The sequence below is a fragment of the Chrysochloris asiatica genome, unplaced genomic scaffold (assembly GCF_000296735.1).
Source record: "Chrysochloris asiatica unplaced genomic scaffold, ChrAsi1.0 scaffold00017, whole genome shotgun sequence".
Classification (NCBI taxonomy): Eukaryota; Metazoa; Chordata; class Mammalia; order Afrosoricida; family Chrysochloridae; genus Chrysochloris; species Chrysochloris asiatica.
In genome coordinates this window covers 15,678,961-15,690,486 of record NW_006408535.1, presented here as the reverse complement: position 1 = coordinate 15,690,486, position 11,526 = coordinate 15,678,961, and the positions used below count along the sequence as shown (strand labels likewise).

General features: G+C 37.9%; 1 protein-coding gene across 1 annotated transcript in view; it reads left to right on the top strand.

The window, feature by feature from the left end:
• The window catches only part of AKAP6 (A kinase (PRKA) anchor protein 6), a 516,985-nt gene that overhangs the window by 307,688 nt on the left and 197,771 nt on the right, over window positions 1-11,526 (top strand). Inside the window, exon 7 of the mRNA XM_006835360.1 lies at window positions 6,864-7,012. Within this exon, the coding sequence (XP_006835423.1) occupies window positions 6,864-7,012 (149 nt within the window). The remainder of the gene's footprint in view (window positions 1-6,863; window positions 7,013-11,526) is intronic.

The window sequence follows — 11,526 nt, the reverse complement described above, 5'->3', positions numbered from 1 at the left end:
AACAGAAAATTTCAAAGATCAGCTCGAGAAGATAAAGCCAAATACTAAAATAATATATGCAAAGATTTAGAGTTAGAAAACCAAAAGGGAAGAGTTAGAAAACCAAAATGGTCAGCATTTCTCAAGCTGTGGGAACTGAAGAAAAAATTCAAGCCTCGATTTTCGTTATTGAAAGATTCTCTGGGAAAATTGTTGAATGATGCAGAATGCATCAAGAAAAGATGGAAGGAATACACAGAGTCATTGTACCAAAAGGAAATGATTAATGTTCAACCATTTCAATAGACACCATATGAACAAGAGCCAATGATACTAAGGGAGGAAGTCCAAAGTGCATTGAAAGAAGTGGCAAAGAACAAGGCACCCCCCATTTTAGGTAACCAGTATTTGAATTACCTGTCCCTATCAACCCTATGTACAGAGGGGATATGCGTGATCCTTGATTTGAAGTCTCTTTCTCTCTCAGTTGGTATTTTGTACTACTACATGTGTAAATTAAGGTCAAGTTCATCAAATTATAGCAATTTACACTTGTTTCCTTTATCAAATTTCTTTATTTTCCTCTAGTAGAATTTTGATCATCAAGCCATGCAAGGTAGGTCAGATGGGTACTATATGCAATTTTGGGCATTCTTGAATACCTCCCACCACTTCATATTAGCTGGACAGTTCACTCTCAGATCTAGCCCTCAGTGATTAGGTTGCTGTCTGTAAGCTGAGAAGTTCTCAAATTTCCTCAAATTTTGGACCAACCAGCCCTTCTCTCTCTCATCTCAAGGTCGACAAGAGTCTATGGAACATGGTCAAGCTCAACCCATGTCTTCATTACTGCCTTTCCCCAACTTCCACTCACTAGTAGACCAATGCAGTTACCAGCAAGCTTACATGCCTCCTCCTATGTTCCCTTTGAATTTCAATATTGGAAGGAGGTTTGTCCTGAGGGAACTTGATGCCTTGATGGCTCCCAGGTGAACAGCTTGCTTGTTCTTTTAAAAGCCAAACCGTTTGCTTTTTGTTTTCTTTTTATTTCCTGCTGTTCTTTCAATCAAGAAGTATCTTCTGTTCCTCTAGCTGCTCCAGGCTGGCTTGCATGTCCCTTCAAGTGGGAATGTCCCACCTTAGAATGTTTTGTCCTTCTAAGGTCCTATACTCTACAAGGACTCCACAAGAAGCGTATTTCACTGGGCGAGTTCTAGAACCCCTTTAAGTATTCCAGTCTCCTGTAAGCTGAAGACAGGTTTTTACAAGTCTTCTGTCATCATATTTCCTGATACTCCTTTCCATCCCACTCAAGTGTTTATTTTACATTAGTAGGCATGGGAAACCAATATCCATAATACAGCCTATCACCTTGACATTATTTCCCCTCTTTTACCCATTCAGATTGTGCTTTGATCCCTGTACCACAGAACCCTGTTGTTCCAAGGTTGAGCACACATCCCTATTTACTGCTATTCCATTTAGCTCAAACTTTCTTATATGTTCCTCTGTCTTCTTTGTTCTTCTCCCCCACCCCTTCTTGTGTATTGAAGGGACTATGTTTTATTCTTCTTTGTACGCATAGCCACTGACACATGATAAAGGCCCACTGAACATGAGATTTATAAATAGATGGATGTAAGAATATTCCATTTATTCATTCAAAAATTATTTACTCAGCTTCTATCATGTTCCAGGCACTGCTGAGGCACTGTGACTACAAAGTGGCAGAACAGACAGACATTGCCCCTTATTGAGCTTGGAGTCTAGATATAAAGAGACAGAAAAAGTATCTATTAGCTATAATCTTTTTAAATTGTAATATGTGCTATGAAGGAAATAATCAGAATTCTGAAATAGAGGCAAATCGAGTGAACCAAAGTTTGATAGGGTGGTCAGGGACAATCTCCCTGAGAAGTAAACATAAGCTAAGAGCTGAAAGATTTGAAAGAATTAGCTAGAGAATGTACCGGTGAAAGGGAACAATATATACAGAGGTCCTAAGGCAGGAAAGGATTTGGAGTATTTAAAGAATAGAAAGACGGTGAGGTTGACAAGGGGGTGAGCATGGTGGTGAAGAGGGAGACTGGTAAGAAATGAGGTCTGGGGTAAGCAGGAACCAAATCTTGTAGGTCCTTGAGAGGAGTTTGGCCTTTTGGTCTTAATTCAGTATGAAACCAACTCACATTTTATAATATGAGCTTGGAAGGGCAGGTGTGGGTGACAGCAGATACCTTACAATTCAGTTATTGCATCGCAGGTGAGAAATGATAGAGTCAGACTGCAGAAGTGTTTGGAGGAGGAATCTACAGAATTTAATTGTCTGTGGGAAATAAAGGGGAAGGAAGAATTAAGAATGACTCTGAGGTTTCTGATTTGAGTAATAGACAGTGTAACCACTACACTACCAGAGCTTCTTAGTGGGGATTTAAAAAGAAGTATTAATATATCAAACAGCCTTAGGGGACGGATGGAAAAGGAGAGAAGGACAGTGATTGAGAAGTCCATGTATTGAGTCATCCAAAGGAAAGCAGGTCTAGACTAAATGAGAACTGATTCTTCGTTTCTACTCATCCGACCCTCTTTCCCATGGCATTCATATTATTTAATCACATGCTGTCAACCTTCCTCTAGGTTCATATTTCAGTCTTAATATTTCTACCTGCCTGATGAACACCTCATTCTGAGTATCCCACCAGTACCTTAAACTAAAAGATTCAAATCCAAGAGATCTCTTCTCACCCATACGGCGTTTCTTGTATTCCTTTCTCTCATTGATGGCACTGTGAGTCTCTCAGGGATTCAGGCATGAAGAGGCAAATCAGTCACTGAGTTTGGTTTCCTTTTATTATCCTAAGCAAGCAAGTCATTAAATCATGTTGGTTACACATCTGTAATATTATTTAATCAAGCTATTAATGCTTACTTTTATAAAATATAGTCACATTGTTAAAGTATCCGCTACTATTACACAAATGGAAACCAAAGCTATTGCTTTTCAGTCAGTTCTGACTCACAGGGTCACAATTTTTTACAGAGTAGAACTGCTCAGTAGAGTTAATGATGCTGAGGTCAGCACTGGACTGCTTACCTCAAGTCCAGCAGTTCAAATCCACTGCCCACACCTCAGAAAATGTATACAAGTTTGCTATGAATTGGAACCAACTCAGTAGCATTTAACAACAACGATCCTTCCAGAAACAGATTATTAGGTGTTTCTTCTGTGGTGCCACTGGGTGGGTTTGAAGTGTCAACGTTTAGGTTGGCAGATGAGCACAAACTGTTACTACTGTCATACATTCATTGAATTGTTTTAGCCAGATATTCACTGTTACACTTTTTAAAGAACCAAATTCAAATCTCTCTCCTTAAAATTGATCTTTAGACTAGAATGTAGTATGAAAACAAATTAAGACAGTCTGCATAGAGATTTAAACTGGCAAAGCCACTCAACCTTAGCAGAAGGAACTACTTTAGTTCTGTTTTTATCATCAGCTTTAGAAATGAATCACTGAAAGCAGAGATAGAAATAGAGATGGATATGAAAGGCCTGGGCTATCTAATTCATCCCCTCGTTAACACAGAGCACTTGGCTGTGCCAAATGCCTGTGAAATACTACGCAAGAAAAGTCTTACATTACAACACTTCAATCATTTTCATCAGAGGACTAATTATCCTTCGAGTTGCTCTTCTCAGTATTCTTTGAGCTCCTTTCCGTATGTCTTATGAGAGGTGTTTTCTTTTGTACATAGAAATGGCAGAGGACACAAAGGGGAGAAACTCAGCGAGTTGTTCCACAGTAGTGTTGAGTTTACATTAAGTTAACTTCCTTCCTCCTTATCCTTTTTGTGACTAGTGGCATATATTTGTGAGGTTTTTACCCAGAATGAACAGTGTAATCGTCTGTTTCCCTAGAAAGGTTAAAAGCTAAGGGAATGCCTATGAATCAAAGTAGCACCTTGGAGCCATTAGCGCAGAAGCTTTAGTCTAGTGGGGTTTAAAGTGGAATGATTACTTAGGAAGACTTCTCATTTATGCCCCATTTTCCCTGACAGGGGAAAGGTAGGAATATTTGAGAGGAGTATTGTTTTTACATTTTTGAACTATTCATTTCTTCTCTGTTTTCTCATATTGATCAATAAGACTACTGTAGGTCTTTCATTAAATATTTTTTAAACTTGTCAGTGTGAATTAGATGAAGGCTTACATAGCAAATTGTTGTATGACTTTTTTTTTTGTACTTTGATTTATTTATTAAAATGTGTTTAATGATAATGTACTGTGTGCCAAGCATTTTGTTAGGTGTTGGGGATAAAACAATGAACAAGACATATTTTGTTTTTGTCCTCATGGAATTTACTGACTCATGGGGGAGATGGCAGTCAATAAAGAAGTAAACAAATGAATATGTAATTATTGTGTTGTTGTTGTTAAGTGCCGTCGAGTCGGTTCCGACCCATAGCGACCCTGTACAGGTTTTCCGAGGGTGTAAATGTTTACGGGAGTAGAAAGCCTCATCTTTCTCCCGCAGAGCTGCTGGTAGTTTCAAACAGCTGACCTTAAGGTTCACAGCCCAATTCGTAACCACTACGCTACCAGAGCTCCTTATTAGTTGTGATTAAATGCTGATGTTGTTGTTAAGTGCTGTCAAGTTGACTCGTAGTGATCCTGTATAGGATTTCGGAGGCTTTTAAAAAACACCTTCATGAGCACAAAAAGCCTAATCTTTTTCCCACTGAACAGCTGGCGGGCTTTAACTGTGGACTTTGTGGTTCACACTTCAGTGTTAATCATAGGGAGCTACCTCACTCCATTCAGGTCTGATAAACAATTCAAACTCAATTGTCAAAACTGAACACTTTGTTTTTCCCTTGCACTTCATCCTCTGTTCTTCATCTTAGTAAATAGTTAGTTAGGTCAAAAACCTGAAGTGATTCTTGATTCAGTTCTTTCTGATATATCAGTCAATCTTTTTTTATTTTTTTTAAACTTGTTAGTGTGAATTAGATGAAGGCTTACAGAGCAAATTGTTGTATGATCTTTTAAAAGGAACATTCTAAGTTTTTTTGTCTAGTGTTTGGCCCTCAATACTCAGGTTTACTTTAAAATATTGATATTTGTAAATCCACAGGTACCAGTCCTCCAAGTTCCGTGGTATTTGCAAATCTCTTGGTTGCTACTCTTCTATATATGCCATTAACATGCTGCAAACCTTCTCTTCCACATACTAATAAAGATGTTAAATAGCATTAGGTTTAGCTTCCTCTGCCCCACAACTAACTGAATATATTCCATGTGGTATTTTCCTTTGCCTATGGTGTTTGACATCTTTTCAGTCCAGTTGAATCTATTCTTGTTCAAGCTAACCAGTTTGAGCAGGAAAGTTCACATGGATCTTGATTATATAATTACAGTTTTGAACTGATGTCTAAAACTTTGATTAAAAGAATATAGTACTCTTAGCTTTTTTTTTAAATTCTTACTTACTAGTTCTTAAGTAGTTGTTTGTGGAAAGCAGTAACTGAAGAACTCTAAAACCATTTGTGTCTCTACTTTTCAAAAGTTGCTCATTTCTTCCATCAAGATCTAATTTCCCCTTTTATACAATTGCCACCTTATAATGTTATTGTTGTTAACTGCCCTTGAGTCGGTTCCCACTCATAGCCCCTACATAGTTTGCAAGGTGTTTCAACTGCCTATCTTGTAGTTAGTAGTCCAGTGCTTATGCTATGGTGCATACCAGCACTCTACCACTTTGTAATAGTCTCTCTTTCTCTCCATGATCAGTTCTTTAAAAGTAAATATCAGGCAAAAGACCCTGTTTGGCTCTGAACACAAAAAGTGGAAAGGTCAAGTCTGACTTTGGTATTGTTACTTGTTACAGAAGTGTGGCTATCACTCAACAGCTAACCCAGAACTGCTCTTCTTAGGAGAATATTAATTACATTATGACGAAGTAGCAGTTTTAATGTTTATCAGAGAAGTTAATCAGCGTTCTGAAATATAGTGAAGTACAACAGAAGAAAGAGAATAGTTCCTTTGGTTTAGGGCACATACGAACTCAGCATGGCTCCCTCCCCTTTCCTATGGGTAAGCCTGTCTCGGAGAAGACTTCATTCTCAGTCCCATCTGGTGTTCTGGAGAACCTTAAAGCTACAGGGATCACAACAGCTGCAATAAATAAAGCATCCATTCAGTGTGTTTCCATGCCAAATATTATTCAGCATTCTTTGGGCCTTGGTTTGATCGAAAACAGCATGGTGAACTTACTACCTTTCCTTCAATGCAGTGAGCCCCAAGTAACTATGAAAGATTTAACAATTTAAACCTGCATGTAAGCAAAATCACTGTTCACTGTATTTGAAAATTATAAAGATGATAATGCAAATAAATACATAAAAGGAAGGAAGTGTGTTATCACTAGTGAAGAGGTACCAGGATTAGTAATTAACATTTTTATTCTACTCAGGGAAGAGAATAGAAAAACACTAGCATATATATCCAAAATGTATTTGTGGGAAGGGGATCTTTCAAAAAATAAATGTTACATATGTCGCAACCTGAGGAAAAATATTGCTAAGGAATTTCATAGAATATTTTATGTGAAATATCATCATATGGTATTATGATCTCAGGGATATTTTGTGATATTTACTGAGTCTTCTGAGAGTTCATTTATTCAGGTCATATTTTAAGGAGGAGCTTATAAGATTCAGATGTAAAATATAATTCTGTAATATTCCCAGCTGATCCCATTAAATCCAAACCCCAAAAGGAGCGGGATAATGATGTGAACAATTCCCATTCTTTGAATTGCTACACCTCACTTTAAATGTATTCCTTCTGGATTCAAACCGTGTTTTCTCTTTGTTTCTTTCTCCAGGCTGAGGTTCAGCTATGCTACCTGGAAGCACAAAGAGATGCTGTTGAGCAGATGTCCCTCAAGTTGTACAGCGAACAGTATACCAGCAGCAGCAAGAGAAAAGAAGAGTTTGCTGATATGTCAAAAGTTCATTCTGTGGGAAGTAATGGGTAGGGAACTATTCTTTTTGTTGTTTTATTCTCACTAATCTCTACTTTTTACATGACTTTCCACTGGTAGATGTTAGGCTGGCATTTCCTCCCTAGTCAGTAGTCAGTGGACTAGGCATTTATGTTCTTTTCCATTTGTGCTAGAATTGAAGACTGTCAGATTCTTTCAGCCTTTGTTATCTAACCCAGAACTTTTATACTTTATTGTTATTATTATTTTTAAAAGCGCAACAGCCTTGTGATTCTACAAAGTGATGTTGTTAGTACATTATCCTATAGTACGGTTTCTGCTTCATTATAATTTTTTTTTTTTTAGTGTATGTTCCCATTTTTGAGCTTCACCATTTATTTAAAATTCTACTTAAGAAACTTTCAAACACCAGTACCTCATTGGAGAAGTCCTGGTATGGCACTGTGGGCTAATACGCTGGACTACGAAGTCATTGTGAACCACAAGGTTACCAGTTCAAGCTCACCAGCTGCTACTTGGAAACCCATACAAGGTCACTATGGGTCAGAACCGACTCCATGACACTTAACAACAACAAAAACAACAACTTCATTGGAAACTTTGTAAGACAGTAGTCTCCAGAATAACTTAGATATCTAATACATGTTTGGAGAGCATGGACTAGACGCTTAGTTTCACATAAAGTCAGTTGGAATAATAGATGAGTGAGTGTTTGTGTTGTTCATGGTATGTGAAATGATGTAAGACATTTAGTGACCCATCACCAATTTCATTCAGGCTGAGACCTATAGCTGTATTTATATTATATTAAGTACTCATACTGTTGAATATGTTCACATATTTACAAATGGATTATAAATTATGCAAACATTGTGTCTACCTACCTACCTACCTACTTATTTATCTATCTATTTATCTATCTAGCTATCTATCTATCTATCCATCTATCTTATCTATCTCTCTTAGTTTTAGTAATTTCTGACTCAATTCTAGTACTGAATAGGTTTGCTGATACGTCAAACCTACAGGGAGTAAAAAATAGTAATATAATTTAATTATTTAATACTTTTCCATAACTTGCAAACAATTATAATAATAAAACTGAAAAGAATAACCAATTTCACCTTTGTACTTTAGCCAGACAATGGTGAGAGACTGTAGTCTAGACTCTCCCACTACATGTGACTAAGCTTCATGTAAAACTATCAGTTAAAACTTCAGCTAAAATATTCCCGGAGAATGCAGAAGGAAAGCATCTTTACCTTGCATTTGTTTGCATTTGTGTCTTTTGTGTGTATAGTTCTGACTGGACCTCCGGTCCTCTTACAAACTTTTGGAATAAATTAAGTATGCATTAAAATTTTACTTGTGCTGAAAAAACCTCAGGGTTTAAGAATATAGGAAAAGGATCAGTGTATAATTCTGTTTAGGGAATGCGAAATGATTTTCAATTTTTAAAATTGGCCTATGTATATTATTTGTTACTCTATTTGGATGTTTATATAGTAGCCATGTTAGAGCTATAAACTTATTCACTTCAGCAGATATTAATTCATAAGAGAAAAGCATGGCAGCAAATGAAAAAGAGAAGGTTAAATATTGGAGCATGAACAATACACTGTTTTGAGGCCTTAATGTGCTTTAATTTCTCTAAATGCCTAAGTGGTCTCTGGTGTACAGGCAAGCACAAACTTTAGGTCACATTTTCATGTTTTCTGAAAGCCCTGGGGACTCAGCCGCCACCATGTGCTTCTGACCTCAGATTCCAAGGGCCCAACCTGAGTACTTACTCTGGGCTCCACAAATCATAAATCTGCCCTGGGAATTGCTTAGTTAACAACATGCATTGTTCTGTGAAGTGGGAGTAGGTGAACTTGCCTGATATCCTTTGTTTATGCTCCTTGGGGGTGCTGAAGGCTGTGCATTGTGCAGAAATTTAAGAGTGCACTGAAGAAAAACCAGCTATTTAATGCTAACGATAAAAACCGATACACTCCTTTCTGGTTTCTGTTTATATACAGAAAAGCATTGTGTGAGAAATGCACGTGGGTGAGGTTATCTGGGGTGTCCTGCCCCCAAGACTCTCTGCTCCCACAGCCAAATCCTCAATTCTGAAACCTTAAGAACACAACTTTGTAAAAGTTTCTGCTCCAATGATACATAAACCTCATTAACTGTTCCTTTTGTTACGTGGAATGAGTATTGTTTCTGATAAGCAATTGTGGGAATCGTGTGGGCTTCCTAGGGTCTTTATTCCATAGGCAGATACCCAATATTCTAAAGAGAAAATCAAGTTGGTGATACAATTCATATATTTTTATCTCTTGCCCATGCCTACGTGCATGCTAATAAGATTATATATACTAATGGAGTGTGTAGTTGCACAATGTTTGAGTATTCCAGGGAAGACTATGATGCTATATAGACTGGTGGTCTTAAATTTCTAAGAATTTCACGAACCAAAATATTATTGAGAAATGAACTTATAACCTCTGTGACAACATCACTATGAGTCGGAACTGACTCGATGGCACTTAACAACAACAACAACAACAATAACAATGACTTGATAAGAAGATATACATTGTGACTTCAGCATTCATGAAAAGTGTGATATGAGGATTTCCCTAAATGTATATGGGGTTGTATGAATTTGGCTAACAGAAAGTATATGTTTACCTGAGGAAGACCATGGTTCCTGGAGTGTCCCACAATATATGAGTTGATGCTTTTTGACTCATGCAGATTTAACTCATGAAGGTATCTAAGGGTTGTTTGGTTTCTTTCATCCAGTAAATATTTATTGAGGGCCTGCTGTGTTCATCAGAAGCCCTGGTGGCACAGTGGGGTAAGCATTGGGCTGCTAAGCACAAGGTCAGCCATTTAAACCTTCTAACCACTAAGTGGAAGAAAGATGAGACTGTCTGCTCCTCTCAAGATTTAAAGTGTAGGTAACTTTAAATATGACGGCTATAAGTCAGAACCAACTCAGTGGTACTGGATTTGGTTTACTAGGTTCATGCATGATGCTTAGAGCAAAATTTGTCAAAAACACTTATTTATTTTGTACCGTATACTAAAACCAGCCACTTCCATCTCATGGCAACCTCAAGTGTGCCAAAGTAGAACTATGTTAAATAATATTTTCAATGCCTGATTTTTGGAGAGTAAATCAGAAGGCCTTTCTTCCAAAGCACCTGTGGGTGGACACAAAGGTCCAGTCTTTCAGTCAGCAACCGAGCACATTAACCACATGTATCACTCCTAACAACAACAGCCACTCAGCACTGCTTGTAAAGTGTAGCATCCTCCTTTAATGATGCCTGTTCCTATTGTTTTTCTGCACCTATTCATTTTTGTTCTTGTTGAATGTTGTTCCTACCCATTTTGAATGAATTTAAATGAGCCTCTTTAACTCAATATGTAGCATCCTACTTGCTGTCAAGACTCATTATCAATTTGTTGTTGTTGTTGTTAAGTGCCATCGAGTCGGGTCCGACCCATAGCGACCCTGTACAGGGTTTCCGAGGGTGTAAATCTCTACGGGAGTAGAAAGCCTCATCTTTCTCCCGCGGAGCGGCTGGTAGTTTCGAACCGCTGACCTTAAGGCTCGCAGCCCGATTCGTAACCACTACGCTACCAGAGCTCCTTCATTATCAATTAAAGGCTAAAGGCTACTTTTTTTGATACTTCTTGTCATTACGTGTCATCAAGTCAGTACCGACTCATAGCAAACCTATGTGTAACAGAATGAAACACTGCCTGGTCCCACACCAACCTCACAACCATTGCTACCCTTGAACCCATTGATGCTGCCACTGCACCAATCCATTTCACTGGGGGTCTTTCTCTCTTTCACTAACCCTACACTTTACTAAGCATGATGTCCTTGTCCAGAGACTGGTCCCTCCCTATAATATGTCAAAAATATGAGAGACAAAGTCTGGTCATCCTGGCTTCTAAGGAACATTCTGGTTGTACTTCTTCCAAAACAGATGTGTTTGGTCTTTTGGCTGTCCATGGCACTTTCAATATTCTCCTCCAACACCATAGCTCAAAAGCATCAATTCTTCTACGGTCTTCCTTATCCACTGTCCAAGTCTCACATGTGTATGAGGTTATTGAAAATACCATTGCTTGGATTAGACACACCTTAGTCTTCCAACTGACATCTTTGTTCTTCAACACTTCAAAGAGGTCTTGTGCGGTAGATTTGTTTAGTTTTATATAAATAAGGAAACTGAGAAACAAAAAGACTGGGTGGCTGGCTCACTTCTCCACTAGATGGTTTAAGATGAAGTTCAGACCTCAATTAAAGGCATGAGTCAGAATGGAGAAACAAAGTCAAGTTTGTTCTCTCTCTGAGGATTTCATACAGGTTCTTGGTAAGCTTTTTTTTTAATTAAATGTTTTTATTTTGGATTGAGTGAAAGTTTACAGGGCATATCATCAGCTTCACATTCAACCATTCATATAGCTTGTTTCATTACATTGATTATTATCCCCTCCATATATCATCAGTTAACAGTGTTTCTCTCTATCC